Genomic DNA, 23,781 nt, shown 5'->3' with positions numbered 1-23,781 from the left:
ATGAGAATTTTAAAGGAATTTATCTCCCTCTTTCAAAACTCTGTTATGAACCATCACTGATTTAGGCCATTTTACAGAGATCAATAGAAGCTAAAAAGTGACTTGCTTAGGGTTAGAGAACAAACTGGTAGCGAAATCTGAGCTGCAAACATGGCTTTCTGAATCCTGCTCAGCATTTGCAATTAGTGAAAATATGTTCAGTTTTGCTTCCTCAGGCAGGCATGGATAATAGAATCAGTTGGAATCATTATCTATCTGTTCAAGTAATTATATGCTTATAAAATGTTTTACTAAGTCATAAAAACTTTTAGTTTTTGAAAATGACTAGTTTTTAAAAATTAGCTGTTTAGTTTTTAGAGGATCGTTATTCCGGTAATTATTCTAACATTCATTGAAAGTATGTAGATAAAATGATCAGTTTGATCCCAAGCCTGCCCTTATGTTGTGCAGATTGTTCCTTGAACAAGAGTGGGCTAAGGAAAAGCAGATGTTGAAGTCTAGCCCATGGTTTACTTGGCAGCTGTTCACCCTGGCATATGGCTGCATTTGCCTAAATGAAGGGTTCTTTTTCTTATTCATCAAAGACACTGTATGAACTAGCAGTCAGTAGCCAGAATTGTACTTAACAAAATCATGCTGAGGTAAAATGATATAAAATATTTTTTTATTCTATTAAATATGATTTTCAGATTATTAGAAAAATAGAGTGCATTTACCCTAGGCAAATATCTACTAAGTGGGTGATTGGCAGCTTAATCATATGGATATAAGAAAGGACAAATGTATTTTTTGTAACCTAACATTATAGAAAACAAAAATATTTTACATATTTGAATGCTTTGTGAGTCAAATCATCTACACCATATTTTTGTACGTTGGTGGTAATTACGGGTTATTCCATTTTTAGAAGGGGAAACTCAGAGATGTTAAATAACTTGACCAGATTTGCAGATGCACTCTGGTGGGACTGGATAGCCCAAGAATCATCTCTCTTTGTAGGTGGGGCTAAAATGACTAAAAGCATAAATTCAAATGTGATCTCTCCATTGACTGTTTCTTCGCGAGGAACGTCACCTTTCTAAATTTACAGAAACTTAGTTTCTTTTATGCATAATGCCAAGAACTCTTTGTCTTTCTGTTAAAACTACGTATTACTTACTCCGAGATATGAATACCTTAACACAAATATAAACTGTAATTGTAATTACATCCTATAGGTACTTGAATAAATTGAATAAACTTGTTGCATGCAACATATATAATGTAATATAAGAGGTACAGGATCGATAAGGAAATATTGAATTTGTTTTTTTCTGAGTTTAAAGTCTTTAAAGAATTTTTTTCTTTGACATGTAACATTATATTAGTTTGGAAGCTGGAATATATTATGTTAGCACATACTGGAGACATCATGTCCCCGACTAATTCCAACATAATAAATGCACATATAAAAGGGAACTATGATGTAGTAATTGAGAATATGGAGTTAGAAAACAGGAAGGATTTCTATTTAGAGATAATATGCGGAAAGACAAGGACTTGAGGGTACAAAGGCTATTTAGAGAAATTCAAATGCTTGAGTATGATAGGAGTTTTGGATTAAAGAGAGGAGTAGTAGGAGGCCTGATGGGGATCTTTTGTGGATGGCATCAGTAGTTTGGATTTTGAATAAGATATGAGGACTTACTGAAGAATATTAAGAATGATCCACTTGGTGTTTTTTATTAAGATCATTCTGCCAAGAATGAACGATGAATTTTGGGGTAGAGATTGAATTTTGCAATCAGGGAGAACAATTAGAGAGTTTTTGCAATAATTTAACTCAGTGATAATCAAACTAGTTAATTATAAATTCTATGAATTTATTAAGGTAGAATTGTAAACAGTGTTTCTTGTGATCTAAATTTTACTGTTGCCAAGTGGGAAGACAATTTTATAAAAATATTGATCCATTCAAATTAATATAATAAATGTAATGCATTTCTAATCAGAACTCAAAAAGGACTTTAAAAAATTTGTTGAGGTCACATTAATTTATAACATTCTGAAATTTCAGTTGTACATTATTATTTGTGGGTCACCATATATATGTGCCCCTTTACCCTCCATGGCCACCCCAACACCTTTCCCTCTGGTAACCACTAATCTGTTCTTTTTGTCCGTGTGTTAATCTTCCATATATGAGTGAAATCATGTGGTGTTTGTCTTTCTCTGTCTGGCTTATTTTGCTTAACATACTACCCATGAAGTCCATCTATGTTGTTGCAACTGGGATGATTTTATCTTTTTTATGGCTGAGTAGTATTCTATTATATATATATACTACTTGGATTGCTTCCATGTCTTGGCTATTGTGAATAATTCTGCAATGAATGTAGGAGTGCATAAGTCTCTTTGAATTGTTGATTTCAAGTTCTTTGGATAAATAGGCAGTAGTGGGATAGGTAGGTCATATGGTATTTATATCTTTAATTTTTTGAGAAATTTCCATACTGTTTTCCTTAGTGACTGCACCAGTTTGCATTCCCATCAGCAGTGTATGAGGGTTCCCTTTTCTCCACATCGTCTCCAACATTTGTTATTTTTTGTCTTAGTAATTATAGCCATTCTAGCAGGTATAAGGTGATATCTCATTGTAGTTTTGATTTGCATTTCCCCAATAATTAGTGATGTTGAACATCTTTTCATGTGCCTGTTGGCCATCTGCATATCTTCTTTGGAAAAATGTCTGTTCATATCCTCTGCCCATTTCTTAACTGCGTTGTTAGTTTTGTTGTTGTTGAGTTGTGTGAGTTCTTTATATATCTTGGAGATTAACTCCTTGTCAAATATATGATTTGAAAATATTTTCTCCCAGTTGGTGGGTTGTCTTTTCATTTTGTTCATGGTTCCCTTTGCCTTGAAGAAGCTCTTTAGTCTGATGTAGTCCCATTTATTCATTGTTTCTTTTGTTCCCCTTGCCTGAGTAGACATGGTATTCAAAAAGATGCTTCTAAGACTGATATCAAAGAGTGTACTGCCTATATTTTTCTTCTAGGAGTTTTATGGTTTCACATCTTTACCTTCATGTCTTTAATCCATTTTGAGTTAATTTTTGTGTATGGTGTAAGATAATGGTCTACTTAAATTATTTTGCATGTGGCTGTCCAGTTTTCCCAAAACCGTTTGTTGAAGAGGCTTTCCTTTCTCCGTTGTATGTTCTTGGCGCCTTTGTCGAAGATTACCTGCCTGTAGATGTGTGGTTTTGTTTCTGGGCTTTCGCTTCTGTTTTTGTGCTGGTACCATGCTGTTTTGATTACTATAGCTTTGTGGTATATTTTGAAGTCAGGGATTGTGATGCCTTTAGCTTTACTCTTTTCTCTCAGGACGACACTAGCTATTCGGGGTCTTTTGTTGCCCTCTATGAATTTTAGGATTGTTTGTTCTGTTTCTGTGAAGAATGTCATTGGGATTCTGATTGGGATTGCACTGAATCTGTATATTGCTTTGAGTAATATGGACATTTTAGCTATGTTTATTCTTCCAATCCATGTGCATGGAATATCTTTCCATTTCTTTATGTCATCATCGATTTCTTTCAATAATGTCTTATGCTTTTCATTGTATAGGTCTTTCACCTCCTTGGTTAAATTTATTCCTAGGTATTTTATTCTTTTTGTTGTGATTGTAAATGGGATTGTATTCTTGAGTTCTCTTTCTGATAGTTTGTTATTAGAGTATAGAAATGCAACTGATTTTTGTAAGTTGACTTTGTACCCTGCAACTTTGCTTCAGTTGTTGATTATATCAGTTTTCCAATGAATTCTTTAGGGTTTTCTATATATAGGATCATATTGTCTGAAAACAGTGAGAGTTTCCACTCTCCCTTTTGCATTTGGATACTCTTTATTTCTTTTTCTTGCTTAATTCTCTCTGGCCCAAACTTCCCATACTATGTAGAATAAGAATGGCGAGAGTGGGCACCCTTGTCTTGTTCCTGTTCTCAGAGAGGTGGCTTTCAGTTTTTGACCACTGAGTATGAGGTTGGCTGTGGGTTTGTCATATATGGCCTTTATTATGTTGAAGTAGGAAAGGAAACTTCTTTACTCATTTTATTGAGAGTTTTTTTTTTTTTCTCATAAATGGATGTTGGATCTTGTCAAATGTTTTCTCTGCATCTTGTGAGATGATGATGTGGTTTTTATACCTCAGTTTGTTAATGTGGTGTATCACATTGGTTGATTTGTAGATGTTGAACCATCCCTGCATCCCTGGTATAAATCCCACTTGATCATGGTGTATAGGCCTTCTAATGTATTGCTGTATTCGGTTTGCCAATAGTTGGTTTAGGATTTTTGCATATGTTCATTAGTGATAATGACCTGTAATTTTCCTTCTTTGTGTTGTCCTTGTCTGGCTTTGGGGTCCAGGTGATGTTGACCTCATAGAATGAGTTAGGAAGTGTTCCATCATCTTCAGTTTTTTGGATTAGTTTGAGAAGGATAGGTATTAATTAAATCTTCTTTGAATGTTTGGTAGAATTCTCCAGAGAAGCCATCTTGTCCAGGACTTCTATTTCTTGGGAGATTTTTGATTACTGTTTCAATCTGTTTAGTTGTGATTGGTATTCAGATTCTCTATTTCTCCTTGATTCAGTTTTGGGAGGTTGTATGAGTCTAAGAATTTAATCCATTTCTTCTAGATTGTCTAATTTGTTGGCATATAGTTTTTCATAGTATTCTCTTAATAATCCCTTGTATTACTGTGGTATCTGTTTTAATTACTCTTAATTTCTAATTTTATTTATTTGAGCATTCTCTATTTTCTTCTTAGTGAGTCTGGCTAAGGGTTTGTCAATTTTGTTTATCTTCTCAAAAAAACAGCTCTTTGTTGCATTGATCTTTTCTACGTTTTGGTTTCAATTTCATTGTTTCTGCCCTAATTTTTATTATTCCTCCTTCTGCTGACTTTGGGCTTTGTTTTTTCTTTTTGTAGTTCTGTTAGGTGTAGTTTAAGATTACTTACTTGAGATTTTTCTTGTTTTTTGAGGTGTGCCTCTATTACTATGAATTGCGATCCTAGAACCACTTTTGTTGCATCTCATAAGAGCTGGTATGATTTTCGTTTGACTCCTAATATTTTTTGATCATCCTTTGATTTCCTTGTTGATCCAATGGTTCTTCAGTAGCACGTTGTTTAGTCTCTACATATTTGTGACTTTCCCAGCTTTTTTCTTGCAGTTGATTTCTAGTTTCATAGCATTATGGTCAGAAAAGATGCTTGATATGATTTCAATCTTCTTAAATTTATTGAGTCTTCCTTTGTTTTGCAGCATGTGGTCTATCTTTGAGAATGTTCCATGTGCAGTTGAGAAGAATGTGTATTCTGCTGATTTTGGCTGGAGTATTCTATATATATTAAGTCCATCTGGTCTAGTTTTTCGTTTCTTCCACAATTTCCTTGTTGCCCTCTGTTTGGATGATCTATCCATTGATATAAGTGGGGTGTTGAGGTCCCTTGCTATTATTGTGTTGCTTTTAATTTCTCCCTTTAGATCTGTTAATAGTTGCTTTATGTGCTTTGGTGCTCGTGTGTTAGGTGCATATGTATTCATAAGTGTTATGTCCTCTTGGTGGAATGTTCCTTTTATCATTATATGCTGAGCCTCTTTGTCTCTCATTGCCTTTTTTATCTTGAAGTCTGCTTTGGCTGATTATCAGTATGGCAACACCTGCTTTTGTTTGTTTGCCATTTGCTTGGAGTATCATCTTCCATCCCTTCACTCTGAGCCTGTGTTTGTCTTTAGAGCTGAGATGTGTTTCCTGGGGGCCGCATGTTATTGGGTCTTGTTTGTTAATCCATCCAGCTGCTCTGTGTCTTTTTTTTTTGAGGAAGATTAGCCCTGAGCTAACATCTGCTGCCAATCCTCCTTTTTTTTTTTTTTTTTTGGCTGAAGAAGATTGGCTCTGAGCTAACATCCATACCCATCTTCCTCTACTTTATATGTTGGACGCCTGCCACAGCATGGCTTGATAAGCAGTGTGTAGGTCCACACCTGGGATCCAAACCGGAAACCCTGGGCCGCTGAAGTGGAGCATGCGAAGTTAACTGCTGCACCACCAGGCCAGCCCCTGACTCTGTGTCTTTTGATTGAGGAATTCAATCCATTTACATTTAGAGTGATTATTGATATATGAGGGCTTAATAGGGCCATTTTATCTCTTGTTTTCCGGTTATTCTGTATTTCCCTTGTTTCTCTTCCTGTGTGTTTCTGACTGACATTTTAATTGGGTGACTTTCTATGATGGTTTTCTCGTTATTTATCATTTGGTCTCTGTTCTGATTTTTTGTTTAGTGGTTACCATCAGATTTGTAGAAAAGATCTCATAGATGAGCTAGTCCATTTTTTGATAGGTTCTTATCTCCTTAGTCTGAGCAGTTTCCATCCCTTTCCTCTTCCCTAAGTTATTGTTGTCAAAATTTAGTCTGTTTTGTTGTGAGTTTGTGATTAAAGTGAAGTGATTATACTTATTTTTGGTGCTTTCTTCAAAAAGCTCTTTTTTAAAAGAAAGATATAGTTTGAAAATTATGTAGAACTTACCTATAAAATCATCTAGCAGACTTTTTAAAAACCGGTAGCTCTTTGACCACTTTTTCAATTCTTTTTGAGATTATTGGGGCATCTATTTTGGTGGTTTATATTTTGATAAAAACTCATCCATTTATAATGGTTTTTCAAGTTTATTGCTTAGAATTTTACATTATGTTATCTTTGAGTTCTTTTTATTCTTTTCTTTTTCTTGTATCTATTTTTCTACCTCTTTTCCCATTTCTTTTCCACTTACAGAATTATTGGTTTGTTCATTTGTTTGTTTCTTTTCCTTTTAATCAGGTTTGTCAGGGCATTATATATTATAGATGTTTTCAACTAAGTGGTTTTGGGTTTCCTTTAGCTCTTCTATTGTTTTATTTCTTGTTGCTTTTATTGTTTGCTTTCTATTTAGTTAGTTTAACCTTACTTTTATTAATTTCTTTTACCTCTTTTTCTTTAGTTTATTTTTAGTTCCTTTTCAAATCCATATTAGTTGTATATGTAACTTATTTATTATTATGTTTGTTTAATAAAAACACTCTACAGGCTATGCGTTTTTCACTGAATATAATTTTTTTTGTATTTTATAGATGTTTGAGTTTCTCTGTTTCAAAAAATGTTTTTAGTTCACCTTTTCATTGTTGGCTTACTTGTTTATATAATTAACATCAGAAAATATGATGAAACATCTCCACTTTTTGGAAGTTTTAAAAGATTTTCTCTGTGGTCAAGTGCATGTTTTTGTTTCAGTTTTCTGTTACTCTATAACAAACTACATCAACATTTAGAGCTTTAATACATCAATAATTAATTATTTCTTATTGATTTTGGGGTTCACTTGATTCAGTGGAAGGATTCTTCTGCTCCATGTTGTGTCAACTGAGGTCACTCATGTTTCTTCACTCAGCTGTGGAATCTTTATGATGGCTTCCTCATATGTCTGGTGGTGGGTGGGATGGCTAAGGGCTGAATCCTTCTCTCTCATGTGGTTGCTCATCATTCAGTAGTCAAGCCCAAGCATCCTTGCATGGCAGCTAGAATCCAATAGGTCAAAAGTAGAATCTGCAAGACCTCTTAAGACTTGGGCTCAGAAGCTTTATGAATTTAGAATGTAATTTCCACCACATTTTACTGGTTAGGGGCCAGCTCAGACTCAAGGGGAGGGAAAATAGACTCTACCTCTTGCTGGGAGAAGTGACATATGTATATAGGGATGGGACAAATTATAGATGGTCATTTTGGGAAAAATCTATGATAGTTTTCGCTCTGGCCACCTGTTAATATTTCTCCCACATGGAAAATGTACTCTTCCATTCCTTCTAAAGTCTCATTGCATTCTAGTTTTATCTTAAGTCTAGGATCTATCATCCGTACCAGGTCTAGATATGGATGAGGTTTCTTGGCACAGCTCCTCTTGATCTGAAGATCTTTTATCTTTTTAAAAAGGCAAATTATCTGTATCCCACCCCTCCAAAACATACCTAACATATACTACTGAGAAAAGGATAGGGTAACTGCAATAGATACTATTATTCAAAAGGGGGGAAACAGAAGGCACATGATCCAGAGCAATTTTGATACCCAACTAGATACATATCACCAGTTCTCCTTACTCTCTGGGTGGGGAATATACCTTGAGTAATGTCTAGTTTTGCTCCCTGGCAAGGGTTCCCTAATCTGTTGTTCTAAGTAGCACTTTATTTTGCAGTTTGGTACATTGGTTCCACTCTCTGAATCATCATTCCTTTTTCATAACAAATGGCCCATGTTTGCAGCTGAATAGCTCTGTCAGCCTGCTTCCTACTCATAGAAAATTGGGGACCTAGAGATCTCTTTTCATTTTGAAATGTCTCTCTCGTTTTTAGTCTAATATGGTGATATTTTTCTTAAAAACTTTGTTTTCCATATATGTCATTGTGGTTCTTTCTTTTACCCCAAATCCACATCCATAATTCTTTCTCTTTTTACTTAAGATATGTCAGGCTTTTGTAAGACAATACCCTCAAGATTATTAAAATCCTGTTGTCTAATTAGGAGGATACATGAAGAATAATTAAATCTTTCAGAGGTCTTAACAAACGGTCTTATAGCCACACCCTAGATTTGACTTTTACTCCGAAGCTGTGTTTTATTATCAGTACCACAGCTTTGATCTTTGCCCTAAAGTAATTTCTTACTTTGAGAATTTTTTTTCAGGCTGAGATACTGTCCTGGATGCTCTATATGTTTTCTAATTTCTGTTTTAAAATTTAACAGTTCTTTCTTTAACTCATCTCTCTTCTTGAAGTACCTTATTTTATGTTACTAATATAAACCAAATAATACTTTTAGCAGTCCTACTGGAAATTTCCTTAGCTAGATCCACAAGTTTATTAGGTATGTTTTTAACCTCGCAAGTTACTCATGGCCTGAGTTTTGTTAATTGTTCTGTCACTACATAACAGAGTGCCTCCCACCTTTTCTAGCCTCCAGTATACATTTTTTAGCCTCACTGCCTTTTATAGCCTCCGTCATAGATTTTTTGACATTCTTCCTGTCTTCAGCTATAGTCTTCTTGCTACTCTTCTGGTCTCCACCAATAGTCTCTTTACCACTCTTCCAGCTTCTCCTCACCTGCTGGACCCAAAGCCAATGCCTGATGTTTTAAGTTTTTCTTGTTGTGCCAACCCTGCATCTAGATATTTCTATTGCTTCATATCAAACTTCCCCAAAGTTTAGTGTCTTAAAACAATAATGATTTAGTATTTCTCACAATTCATGGGTGTGCTGCTCTCAGCTAGGCAGTGTCTCTGTTTCATGTCATGTTGACTGAGATTATTCACACGGTACATTCAGCTGGGAGCTTAGCTAGAGCCAGAAATGTCCAAGATAGTTTCTCTCACATGTCTGGTGTCCTGTCATTCACTAGTCTAGCCCAAGCTTCTTTACCTGATGGTTGGGACCCAAGCAGGCAAAAGCAAAAACAAAAAAGCTTGTTATAGACTGGAATTGGAAGTCCTTAAAGTTTTTTCACCACGTTCTGTAAGAAAGTCATGAGGCTAGCCCATGTTTAAGGGGAGGAGTGGCATAGATTGGAATAAATTATCAGTGGCCATTTATGGAAATAATCCAACACAATATTCATTTTTTGTAAATATTCTAATGACATAAAATAATGCACATTTTCTATTGTTAGGTATACCAGTTAACTTTTCCTAAATAACAAATTAATCCAAAACTTAGTGATTTAAAACAGCAGATACTCATTATTTTTCATAGTGACTGGATAGGTTTTCTCTCTGGGGAGGCTTGGGTTGGGTTGGATGGTCTAAGATAGCTTTATTCACATATATGAGGTCCCACTGGAACATCTAAGACAGATGAAACCTCTTTTTAGTCTCTCGTCCTCCAGGAGGCTAGCCCTGGGTAGTTTATAGAAGGATTCTCAGTAGCAAGAGAGCAAAACGAAAGTGGAAGTCTTCTTGAGGCCTAATTTCAGACCTCAGATAGTGCATTGCACAGTAGTTCTCTCTTATCTGTGGCTTTGCTTTCCACAGTTTCAGTTACCCATGGTCAACTGTGGTCTGAAAATATTAAATGGAAAATTCCAGAAATAAACAATTTATAAGTTTTAAACTGTGTGCTGTTCTGAGTAGAGTGATGAAATCTTGAGCCATCCTGCTCCATCCTGCCTGTGACATGTATCATCCCTTTGTCCAGTGTATCCTCATTCTATATGCTGCCTGCCTGTTAGTCACTTAGTAGTTGTCTTGGTTATCAGATCAACTGTCACAATATTGCAGTGCTTGTGTTCAGGTAACCCTTGTTTTACTTAATCATGCCCCCAAGGCACAAGAGTAGCAATGCTGGCAAATCAGATATGCCAAAGAGAAGCTGTAAAGTGCTTCCTTTAAGTGAAAAGGTGAAAGTTCTCAACTTAATAAGGAAAGAAAAAAATTGTATGCCGAAGTCGCTAAGGTCTATGGTAACTTTTATTACAGTATATTGTTATAATTGTTCTATTTTATTATTTGTTGTTAATCTCTTACTGTGCCTAATTTATAAATTAAAGATTATCATAGGTATGTATGTATATAAAAAACATAGTATATATAGGGTTAGGTACTATCTGCAATTTCAGGCATCCACTGGGGGTCTTAGAATGTATCCTCAGAGCTTAAGGGGGGTCTACTGTATTCTGTTGGCCAAAGCAAGTCACAAGCCAACCCAGTTTCAAGGAATGAGGAAATAGACTCCACCTTTTGATGGGAGCTGCTACAAAGAATTTATGGCCATTTGTAGTCTATCACAGTGGAGTATATATTCTCTTTTCTTTTCTTTCTCTCCCCCTCTCACTTTCTCTCTTTATAAAATTCAATTAAATGTGGATTCATTTTATTGTTTTAATTCTGTATATCCTTATTAATTAGAAAATAGGCTAGGATGCTATTTAAAGAGACCTCATATAATTCAATGACTTAAGATAGAATGTTATTTTTCTCTCATGGAAAGTTTGAGTAGATGGTTTCAGGTGGGTATGGTAATTTGATGTTGTCTGGGACTCAGTCTTAACTTCTTGCTCTCATTTCTCACTGAAGTTTAGAGATTTTACCAGGCCTTATTATTATTATTTTTTTTAAATTTAGCTCAAGGAAGTTTTGTTTTGTATTTCTTTCATTATTATTTCTCTTTCTTCTTCCTTTTATGCCTCTGAAACTAATATTTGTATATTATGAGTCCTAGATTTATTCTTTACATCTTGTATATTTTCATCTTGGCTTCTACTTGTAAGTTTGTTCTATGCTATGAGGTATTTCTTCCATTTACAGTATTCCTAAATGTGTTCTCAGAAGGAGCCTTTCAGCTAGACTTTTGGTGGTGAACACGATGCAGTCTATACAGAAGTTGAAATATAATTATGTCCTCCTGAAATTTATATAATGTTATAAACCATTGTTACCTGAATAAAAAAGAGAAAAAACTAAAGGAGCCTTTCTCAATCTCACTTCCTCTTGAAGTTTTAAGTTAAAAAATCATGTTTTAAAAACAGATCTCAGGAGACCCTAATTGATGGCTCTGGTGACATTGATCAGAGATTTCCATCAGAGTTCTCATTCTTTCTTTCTAATTATTTTCTGTTTGTCCCTTTAGTTCTGCTTTATAGGGATACCTCTTTGGATTGTTCAAGTTGCTTAGTTCCATGAGATGGTTTATTATATTTCTGTGCCTGTGTATGGAAGTGAGTTTCCTGAGTACCTCACAGGCCGTATATAGAAACCTCTTGAGCAGTGGATGGAAGGTTTATTTTTATTGCATTGCCTGCTTCTGTTTTTATAGATGCTATGTCCTCTCAAATTTCAATGAGAATAAAAATGTAGATTTAAAGCTTTCTTTTGTTTTTTAAAATAACTCTGTTTCAGAAGAGGACATTTACTGTACACTTTAAAGACTTTCTTCTATTTTTGTTTGGCTTTCATTTTTTTCTGATGAGAAGCAAATAGCCATTCACATCATCGTTTCCCTATCTGTAATTTGTCATTTTTCTTTGTCTGCTTTGAAGATTTTCTCTTTTTACGTGGTTTTTAACAGTTTGACTCTGATGTGTGTGGGCATGGTTTTCTTTGTATACAACAACTTGGGATTTTCTGAACATCTCGAGTATGTAAATTTCACCAAGTTTGGGAAATTTTCAACTATTATTTTTCAAACACTTTTTCTACCACTTCTCTCTCTTTTCCTTATAGGAACATAATTGTATGTTAGATATTTGATATTATCACAGATGTTCCTCAGTCTCTATTCATTTAAAAAATTATTTAAAAAAATCATTTAAAAAAAGATTAAAAAAATCTTTGTTCTCTCTGTCTTTAGATAGAAATTTTTTATTGATGTATCCTCAAATGGTCTGACTTTTCACTGTCATATTCAATCCACTCCTATGTTCATCCATTAAATTTTTATGTTCAGATATTGTATTCTTCCGTTCTAAAATTTCCATTTGGCTGTTTTTTATAGTTTGTATTTCTCTGCTGAGATTTTCATAATTTTATTTAGTATGAGCATATTTTTTCTTACTTTGGGTATTGTTATAATAGTTTCTTTAAAAGCTTATATGCTAATTCTAAAATCTGGACTATCTTGGGATCACTCCCTGTAGATTGTTTTTTATTTTAATAATAAGTCTCATTTTCCTTTTTCTTCAAATGTCAAGTAATACTAAATTGTATCTTGGATATTGAGAATGTCATTTTGTTGAAACTCTGTATTTTGCCATATTCTTGTGATGATTGGTACTATATTTCTTTGTTTTGCTTTAATTTATAATTAACATGATGGAATGCAAAATAAAGATTCTGTATTTAGGCAGCATTCTAATTGCATTTCACTTCTTTTAGCTTTTGCTAGGCTACCTAGAGTCTTCCCTATGCATATGTGATTCAGTGGTTAGAGGGGGACTTGGGCAGAGTTTATACAAACAGTTTGAGGCTCCTTCTCTCTGGCTCTCTTCTTTGTGTGACTTCTCTCTAACCTTTGCAGTGGCTGTGACTGCTGTAAACTCTGTCCTCTGGTTGGTAAGGCCTAAAAACTCAGGTTTTCTATCAGCTATTAGGTGCTCTGCCTGGCTCAGATTGTGCTTGCCCTCAGACTAGAAACCAGGAAACAAGAATCTTACCTAAGACTCTTCCTTTCTTTCAAGTCTCACCTTCTCTCAAGAATCTACCTACTCTTGGTTGCTCTCCAGTGCTGATATTTGTATTTCTTTCAGAGTTTGTGGTTATGTGTGGCAGGGTTTCTCCAGTAGAAACTTGCTCTGCTATACCATAAGCAGAACTGAGGACTTTGGGTATGGCTCCTTAAACTGTCTTCCATCTGATGGAGAATTCTTGAGACTTTTCCTGTGTAATAGAATCCACTCATTCTCACAAAGCCAGAACTATGTTTATTTTGTGTTAAGGGTAGAGTTGCTTCTTTTCATAAAATTGGAAATGTTTGTATGTAAATATTTCAGGCCTAGAGAAAAGGAAAAATGAAATGTTTCATTTACTGTAGTTATAATTTGCCAGACTCAAGGTCACTTTGCCTGTGGAAAATCAATGGGAAGCTACAGGTATAGATATTATCCACCCATATGCCTGAGAAGCATACAGTAACTGTGTGCGCTCAAATTATCATCTTAGCTATCTTTGGAATTTAGAAAAGTAATAATTGTAACAGTAAATTAATAAAAACAAAAATACCAGAATGAATAATTTTTTTCCTTATATTATATTGTAGAAAGTAGCACATGCTCTGGAAAGTGAGAACAAAATCCTTCAGGAAAAACTGAAACAAGCTTTACAGGTAAAGGATATCATGTTCTTTTAAAATTGTTAACAAATAAAGGAAATATCTTCAAAGAACTTGTTAAATGAATAATTTTGACCTTGTAAACTAAGTCGTCTGTATATTTTACTGTTTTGCCAGGTTTTAAGTATATTCATTTTATGCAATAGCAATATGCTAATAAAATTAAATATTTGCTCTTATTTAACACAATCAGCTAGAAAGAGGAGTAAACTTGTTTAGTCAAGCAAAAAGAATCTATTTCAAACTGAGACAATATTAGATATAAAAGTAAAATCTTGCAGGCATTCCAGTTAAACTCAGTTAAACTAGGACTTTGGCTCTTACTATTCTTTCTCAAATTGTTGCTAAACAGTAAAATTAGAAATGAAAGAATCTACAAATGTTTTCATAAGTGGATAGATAAAAGTATAATTATTTGTGTAGTACATAATTTTAATTCCAAAAAATACAAGATAACACACACATTTATTAATGATATAGTTTAAAAAGGTGGCTGGAGATAAAATAGATATAAAAAAACAATGTTTCCTTTTTATCAGAAACAATCATTTAGAAAACATAATAGAAAAAAATGTATTCATAATGTTAGGATATCATATTTAACAAAAGATACACAGTTTTGTCTACTTAGAGTGTCCCTTTTATCATTATATACTGCCTCTCTTTGTTGCTCATTGCTTTTTTTATCTTGAAGTCTACTTTTTCTGATGTAAGTATGGCAGCACCTGTTTCTTTTGTTTGTCATTAGCCTGGAGTATTGTCTTCCATCCCTGCACTCTCAGCCTGTGTTTATGTTTGGAGCTGAGATGTGTTTCCTGGAGGCAGCATATTGTTGGATCTTGTTTTTTAATTCACCCCACTACTCTGTGTCTTTTGATTGAAGAATTCAATCCATTTGCCTTTAGAGTGATTATTGATAAATGAAGGCTTAATGCTGCCATTTTATCACTTGTCTTCCAGTTCTTCTGCACTTCCTTAGTTTCTTGCCCCATGTATTTTGGACTACCAATTGAGTTAGGTAGTTTCTATGATGGTTTTTTTTAGTTTTCTCTTTATTTATTATTTGTGTCTTGTTCTGATTGTTTGTTTAGTGGCTACCGTGAGGTTTGCATAAAAAAATCTTGTAAATTAGATAGTCTATTTTCTGATAACCTCTTATTTCCTTAGACTAAACTGATTCAATCCCTATCCTATTCCCCTTCTAAGTTGTTATTGTCACAACTTATTCCATTTTGTGTTGTGAGTTTGTGGTTAAAATGACATGATTATAATTCTTTTTGGTGTTTTCCTTCCCTTTATCTTTAATGTTATAATTTTTTGCTAACCTGTTATGATAGACAGCTGCAATTTTATGATTTTGTCTACCTATTTATCTTCTTATTCAAGGCTTTGTAACCCCTTTCATTTTTTTTCAGGTATGAGGGCCTTCTTGAGCATTTCTTGTAGGGGACATCTTGTGGCAATGAACTCCCTTAGCTTTTGTTTATCTGGGAAAGTTTTTATTTCTCCATCATATCTGGAGGATATTTTCACTGGATAGAGTATCTTGCTGAAAGTTTTCATCTTTCAGAAGTTTGAATATATCATTCCACTCTCTCCTAGCCTGTAAGGTTTCTGCTGAGAAATCCACTGAAAGCCTGATAAGGGTTCCTTTGTAAGTTATTTTCTTCTGTCTTTCTGCCTTTAGTATTTTTTCATTGTCACTGACTTTTGCCAGCTTTGCTACTATATGTCTTGGAGAAGGTCTTTTTACATTGATATAGTTAGGAGAGCGATTGACTTGTTTCATTTGTATTTCCAGCTCCTTCCCCGGGTTTTGGAAGTTCTCAACCATTATTTCTTTGAACAAACTTTCTTTTCTTTTCTCCCCAAAGCCCCAGTACATAGTTGTATATCCTAGTTGTAAGTCATTCTAGTTCTTCTATGTGAGCTGCCACCACAGCATGGCCAGATGAGCAGCATGTAGGTCAGCACCCAGGATCCAAACTGGTGAACCCCTGGGCTGCTGAAGCAGAGCACACAAACTTAACCATTCAGCCTTGGGGCCAGGCCCTGAACAAGCTTTCTGCTCCATTCTCATTCTTTTCTCCCTCTGGAATACCTATAATCCTTATGTTGCATTTCCTAATTGAGTTGGATGTTTCTCAGGGAGTTTCATCATCTCTTTTTTGTCTTAGTTCTCTCTCCTCCATCTGGAGCATTTCTATATTTCTGTCCTCCAGACTCTTGACTCGTTGCTCCATTATATTAGTTTTATTATTTAGGGAGTCCAGATTTTTCTTTACCTCATTTGTTGTGTTTTTCATCTCCAACATTTCTGATTTCATAGAACTATCTGTGTTTTCTTGTAACTCATTGAGTTATTTTATGATAGCTATTTTGAATTCTCTGTCATTTAGACTATATGTTTCTGTGCCTTCAGGATTGATTTCTGAGTGCTTGTCATTTTCCTTATGGTCTGGAGATGTAATATATTTCTTCATACTGTTTGACAGCATGTATTTGTGCCTCTGCCTAGTGATGGTCTCTGGTCATGGCTTCCACCTGCTGCCCCTGGGTAGGGGTCAAGAGCTGTGTATTCTGAGCCCACCAATATCTGCCACTTGCTTGCTCCAGCCACTGCTTTTCTAACTGCACAGGCGCTCTGGGTGACTGGCTGGGCTGGAGTGCAGGGCTAGCAGAAGGGCACTTTCTTTTGCCTGCACAATCCCAGGGGCATTCTCACACTGCCCTCAATATCTGCTCTCGTGGGGTGCTAGCTTGATGATGATACAACTGACATACCTTAGTTCCACTCTATGGGGCTTTCCCATGGGCTGTGAAGGGACTTGGATGGCAAAGGTGCTCCCATAGACAGCCACCCCTATGCCCTCTCCTCTTAGAGCTGCATGGTCCAGAGCCCGGGGTCACTGCCATTGGGAGAGGGAGAGGTGATTCCCCTTACTCCCTTCTACTTCCTCTGGGATGTCCAGGACCTCCACTTTTAGGCATATGGCTGTGTGGGTCTCTCAGATGTCTCAGATTCATATACCAATGTCGTCTGTTGGCATATGAATGTCCCTTTTGTTGTACCTTAGGGGGAGACTCTAAGGGGAGACATCACTCTGCTATAATGCTGACATCACTCCAAAAATACATAGAGTTTTATATGAAGAAAAATATACTTTACTGAGAGATATAGATGAACGGTGAATAAATAGAAATTTATATTTTTGGTTTTGAAGCCTCAATATTATAAATATTCCAGTTTTCCATTTTCTCCAAATTGATATACAAACTTAAAGAATTTTACTTCTAGATACAAGTGGAATTATTTTTGAAGTTAGAATTATTACAGGATGTATTGGGATAAGAAACTGGTGATTATACAAAAAAAATTAAGGAGGATTTGCTCATCCAAAAATCAATATATAATGTAAAAGTATAATAACTAAAGCAACGTAGTTCTAAATTTGGTACTGAATGAAAAGTCCAGAAACAGATTCAAATGAATATAGTAATTTAGTATTTTATAGTTTTAGTTATTAAATTTTTTCCATAGAAGGATAGAATAGTCACAAAAGTAAAACTACTATGAAAAAAGTAAACTACTATGAAAAAAATAGTTAGGTCTCTAGTTCATGTAATGCACCCAGATAAATTACAAATTTACTTAAGATCCAAAAGTCATAAATGAACTATGATGATATTACAAGAAACACTGAGTAACAGTTATATGGTCTTGGCTAGAGCAAGGCCTTCTAAGCGTTATACCACAAAGGAACATATTAGTATATTTGTCTATATATAAATTTAAAACTTTTTTATGGTAAAAAAAATCATGAAGTATAAAAATAAAGGGAAAACTCTTTACAAAATGTTTTAGATGAAGATCTTTTACAGATCTATGAAAAATGTGGATAGCCCGCCCCCTAAATAGACAAAGGACACAAGCAAGCAAGTCGTAATTTAGAAACACACATGGCCAAGAAATGCATACAAACATATTCAATCTTACTGGTTATCAAATAAATTCAATGTAAGGTAACAGTGGGACAGAGTCTTTTTTTACCTGCCACTTGGTAAAAATTTAAAGAACAGAAATATTTAATTGTGGATGTATGCTGAAATGAGCAATCTTTCACCTACTTCTGTTATCAGTACAAACTGATACTTTTCTGGAAGAAAATATGTAGTCAAAGACTTGGAAAAATATAGCCTTTTAATTGAACCATTGTACTTCTAAACATTTATTGTAAGGAAGAAAAAGTGTATAGAGATTTTTGTGCAAGTATGTATAATATAAAATTTTTAATAGCAAAAATGTTTAAATTGTCAATATATCCATTGATAAGAAATTTGCTAAGTAGATTAAAGTATATTATTAAATGTACTTCTGTTAGTTATTCTGATTTAGATATATATTTATTGTCATGGAATCATATATATGACATTTTTTGATGAATAGAGCATTTTATGTGAGTATAGTATAGTATGATCCAACTTAATAAAAATTTAATAATACATATACATGTATGCACTGATTATATTTAGAAATAATTGAAAAGGGTGTACATCAAAATGTTAGTGAGTTTTCTGTGAAATTTATTTTTGTAAATTTATATATTCTTTTATAAAAATAACTTTTATTTGAAAACTAAATAAAAGTTATTAAAAGTGACATTTTAAAGAAAAATTTCATTCAAGAGGAAATAAATTGTCACATTTTCTTCTATTATTTGATATTAATTATCCTGGTTACATTCTATCACTTTTTATAATGTGCACCTTTTATTAACTTCATTGCACCTGTATAATAATTAGAGTCTTAAAAAAAGATAGCCAGGAGAACCTCCTGGGTATAAAAATAGCTATCAATGTGGAAAAGTTTTATTCATAGTTTTTAATTTTGATTTTGGGTCTGTTAAACTATGGGTTATGCCAGTGGTTTAACTTACCTTCCTCTAACTCAGTAAAAATAAAGTTGAGAAGTAATATGGGCATGGATGTATGAGGATTCCTGAAAGTTTTAATATTGGTAGGAAAATGTCACAAAAATTATGCTTGATAAATGGTTACCTTTTTAAAAACAGGAAGCTGAAAGAGCTAAGCATCAAGTGGACTATTTCCTAAATCAAGGGAAGAAGTTAGTTACAAGTGAGGGGAAGACCAAGACAACAATGGAAATGGATAATAGTAAAATAAAAGTTAAAGGTGAAAATTCATTGGAGAAAGAAACAGGAAAAGCACTGGTTGCAGATGCAAATAGACAAAGGACAAGTGATAAAATCCAAGAACATCAACAGGTAAGGAAGTAACTAAAATAGAGACAGTAATGTATGCTGTAAGAAGGTTATCTTTTTATATTATTATTAACTTCATTTGTATATATTACTTTTAAAAATTTTGTATGCCTTTTTTTCACTTGGACTTTTGCCTTTTATCTTCTGGGTATAGCAATTAATTATTATCTTGAATACGAATCAATAAAAATATAAACATAAACATAAATATAAACATATTTGATTTTGAATGATCATTTAAGCATCTGAAATTTGAGAGCCAGAAAAAAATAAAATTTCAAAGGCTAAAGATATTTTGCTATAAAGCAATAAAATTAAATATAAAAGCAAAACTATGGGGAAAAACCTCTTGAAAAAGAATTTATTTTTCTTTCTGTTGTGCACTGGGTTCAGAAGCTCTCTTGTGAACTTTGTTTAGATTTGTTAATTTATTTATGTCTTAGGAGAGAAAAACAGTCCACAAACAGGCAACTAAATTGATGAGTAATGAAAAGAGTTCAAGAAGTAAAGCAGTCATCGAGACCATAATTATGCGTGTCCTCCTTGTTCTAGCACTATAGCTATTGTCAGGTCCCTCATTTCTTTAACAGTATTTTATATTCTTTAGTATCCCTCCTTCTTGTTTTCAGACCAAAAGTATATGTGTTTCAGAGAGAGCAGAGCAAAACTAGCAAATGGTAAAGTAATAGAGTAAAATTGAACTAAAGGCCCAAGACTCTACCTTTTTAAAGAGAGTATGAACCTGTCACACAGTACTTTTATGCTTATTTTTATCTTTTCTTTTTGTATATAATTTTAATTGTGAAGTACCCTAGTTTATTCTTGGAAATATAAATAATGAAGAAAATTGTTCTGAGGGAAAGAGAAATTATTAAAATTATTAGGTTTTTTTGTACTGAATTGAATATAAAAGCAAATATTTCTAGAAATGCAGGTTTCTGTGAGCTGATTTAAGACAAATGGAAGCAGTACAATTTAAAATGTGCTAGTCATTTTATATCTATCTATATATGTTAGTCATTTACACAATATTGTAAGGTAGCTATTATTATCACCCCCATTTTGAAGATGAAACTGAAGTTTAAAAATATTAAGTAAACTATGCAACGTCACAGTTAGTATTGTTGAGTTGGATTTCAAATTCAGTTTTTTCTGGCTCCAAAATTGTGTCTGAGGATGGCTTCTTTGCTTGTCTGTATGGCTTCATTCAAACAGTCACTTTGTTTATAGCTTAGTGTTTTTTAATTTCCTAATATTTTTTCCCTTAATCCAAAATAAAAGTTGTCATGTATGGTAGGTTAATTATAGAAAATGTTAGATTAAATGGTAAGATGAATTTAAAAGTATAACTCCATTACCTAAAGTATTATTACCAGGTAACTTCTTTACCTTTAACATGGGCAAGTCATTTTTACTTTTAGTGGTTTTATAAATAGATTAACACACACATGTCTTCTTGTGTATTCAGTTTAACATTCATTATTAAACATCTACCGTATGCTAAGTTGTTTGCATGGATGATGTATATAATGTCATTTATTCAGACTGGACTGCTCTGGTAATAATGAAACAGGAAGAGTCATTACTGGAGATTTTAGTGGAACGGAAGTTGTTGATACTATCACCATTTTCTCTTTTTTTTTTTTTACATTTTTTTATTGTGGTCTAAATAGTTTATAACATTGTGACATTTCAGTTGTACGTTAATCTTTGTCAAACACCATATAAATGTGCCCCTGAAGCCCTTTTGCCCACCCTCCCCCCCGTAACACTAAATTGTTCTCTTTGTCCATAAGTTTGTTTATATTCCGCTCCATTTTCTTATTATAGTAATCCTTCAATTAACTGTAATCTTACTTCTTTCCCAACCACTGTATTAAAACTAAATTTGTCAAGGTCACAACAAGTCTACTTGGTGCTATTCTGAAGGATACTTTATAGTTTTATCTCACTTATCCTCTTAGCAGCATTTGATCATGTTTGCTCATTTATTTCTTTTTAATATAATCTGCATTTTGTTTTAGAGACAGCAAAATTTTTGGTTTCCCTTATATTTTTCTGGTGCTCTGTTTTTGGTCTCCTCTTGCTCTGTCCATCCTTTAACTGTTGGTATTTTTTTGGTTCTGTCCTGCATTCTCTTTTTATTCCGCATACTCTTTCTGAGCATACTCATATACCTTCAACTTCAAGTGCCAAATAATCCCTTAATTCTAACCCAGATATCACCTAATTTCCAGACCTATTATATATAAACATACTGAATTTATCTGCTTGAGTGGGCTACTAGCATCTAGAATTCACCATGTCCCAAAATGAACTAATCGCTTTCTTCTTAGACCTATTTCTTCTCCCAATATTCACAATTTCCTGGTACCCTCATCTGCCTAATTGCTGAAAATAGAAACTTGAGAATAATTGTTGTCTCTTCCTTTTTCTTAATCCAATTATTAACCGTCAAATTCTGTCCATTTTCCCCAGTTTCACTGACAGTCCTCAAGCTTCCACCAGGATTCTAACGGGTCTCCCTCTCTCCAGAATTAACTATCTTCAGTGCAGTCTCCATGTTAGAGTCTAGTCATCTTTTCAAAAATTGGAATCTATTCATGTTACCTTCTTACCTAAAATTTTTAATGGTTCTCATTGTTCTTAGGTTGAAGTGCGAATTCCTAATTATGGGTTAAGGCTTTGTCAGATCTGGTCCTTTCCTGAGACATTAGCTTCATTTTAAATTAGCCCTCCAGCCCCATTGCACATACCTTAATATGCACATGCACATGAACATATATTATGCTTCAGCTGCAGTGAAATTCTATAAGTTCATGGAATACACCATGTTTTTGCCACCTTCATGGTTTTGCATATTTTGTTGTTTTTGCTTTTAACATTGTTTCTCTATCCCTCATTTCCTAAAATTCACCTGGTTAAAAAAAATGAATGTGGAACAAAACGTACTGTATTAGTTATTCTTTGCTGTATAATAAATTATCTCAAAACTTAGTGGCTTAGACAACAAAAATGTATTATTTTATAGTATCTGTAACTCAGAAATCCAGGTATGGCTTAGCTGGGTCCCCTGGCTCAGGGTCTGAGGATGTAATCAAATTGTTGTCAAAGAAAAAACAGAGCTAGGCAGTAGTCCAAGTGGTAAAAACAGATTTTATTCAAGGCCGTTGCAACAGGGGAAAAGAGACCTCAGCATAGAATCAGGTTCAATTCCTAATATACCCTGGACAAGTAAGAATTTATACCAGAGAGTAGGATGGGGGTGGGGGGTGTTAATGGAAAATTACTAAGAGGATACATCAGGGTTAAGGAAGATTTTGGCTAAACCAACCTAACAGGATCTTTCCTAAAGACAGGCCAGAATGATTGGACATCACCGGGGGGGAGTAGAGCATGAGGAATCTGATTAGGTATTGAGGACGATCAGATATGGAAGATGGGGGACTGTTGCTAAATTGACTTATCAGGGTTCTTGCTAAAACTGGATTTTATAAGGAAGTACACAGATGGGCCTAGGAGAAGGTTCAGGAGTTTGACTAAAGTTTGGTCAAGTAAAGAATCTTTGTTAGTCCTACCTCATGTTCAAGGAAAGAAGAGACATTCTTCTTTCCTTTGAACAATATGAGTCTGTTTCTTGTTTGGTCACCTTTTGTTCATTAACAACCAGCTGAATCATCCCTTGGGACTTTGTAGTAGAGGGTATTTGCTGAATGGTGCTAGCATTTAATGAGAGGAGTTTCTATGAAAATAAAATAAAAATAAAGATTAATAGTTAAAAAACCCAGTTTCTGAGTCCAGAAAGAAGCCAGTCAAGAAGCTTTCTAGATGTTGGACTCAAAATATCTTTAGATGATGGAGTGAGGCAATTCCATTTTTTTTTAAAGATTGGCACCAGAGCTAACATCCGTTGCCAATCTTTTCTTTTTTCTTTTTCTTCTTCTTCTCCCCAAAGGCCCCCAGTACATAGTTGTGTACTCTAGTTGTAGGTCCTTCTGGTTGTGCTATGTGGGACACTGCCTCAGCATGGCTTGATGAGTGATGCCGTGTCCGCACCCAGGATCTGAACCTATGAAACCCTGGGCTGCTGAAGTGGGGCTCACAAACTTAACCACTCAGCCACGGACTGGCCTCGCAGTGACAATTCTGCAGTGAATTTCTTGATGTAATTTGAATGTCTGTGGTGTTGGCATTGGGTGTTCCAGTGAACTTTCTGAGTGACAGCAGGCATGAAGGCTGCGCATACATAATCTGTCATGGTGATTTCCTTGAAGTTTATATCACGTCACCCAGCTTCAGCTTGGAAGTCTTTGGGAAAAGGACAGTTTTAATTCTAAATGATTCCAAGTCAGAAGGGAGAAAAATTAGAAACATTAAATTGGAGAGTTGTAGTCAGATACTGGAGAAGACTAGAATTCAGGGTTCAGTCCAGTTTAAGATAAATACCAAAACCTTAGAGACAATGAGCAAGACTAGAATTAAATACCCACAAGAGTGTGCTGTAGTTTTCTATCGAAACATAATTTCTCTCTCTATGATCACCCCCATTTCTATCAAAGATAAGATAAGACTAATTCTTTTGCAAAATAAGTCTAGTCTCAT

At 34.4% G+C, this 23,781-nt stretch overlaps 1 protein-coding gene across 1 annotated transcript in view; it reads left to right on the top strand.

The window, feature by feature from the left end:
• CCDC7 (coiled-coil domain containing 7) overlaps positions 1-23,781 on the top strand; it is a 485,718-nt gene that overhangs the window by 120,447 nt on the left and 341,490 nt on the right. Inside the window, exons 14-15 of the mRNA XM_046679053.1 lie at positions 13,826-13,891; positions 18,970-19,182. Of these exons, the coding sequence (XP_046535009.1) occupies positions 13,826-13,891; positions 18,970-19,182 (279 nt within the window). The remainder of the gene's footprint in view (positions 1-13,825; positions 13,892-18,969; positions 19,183-23,781) is intronic.

The sequence above is a fragment of the Equus quagga genome, chromosome 12, assembly GCF_021613505.1.
Source record: "Equus quagga isolate Etosha38 chromosome 12, UCLA_HA_Equagga_1.0, whole genome shotgun sequence".
Lineage (NCBI taxonomy): Eukaryota > Metazoa > Chordata > Mammalia > Perissodactyla > Equidae > Equus > Equus quagga.
Note: the sequence above shows the minus strand (reverse complement) of the source record. Positions and strands in the feature narration are given on the sequence as shown.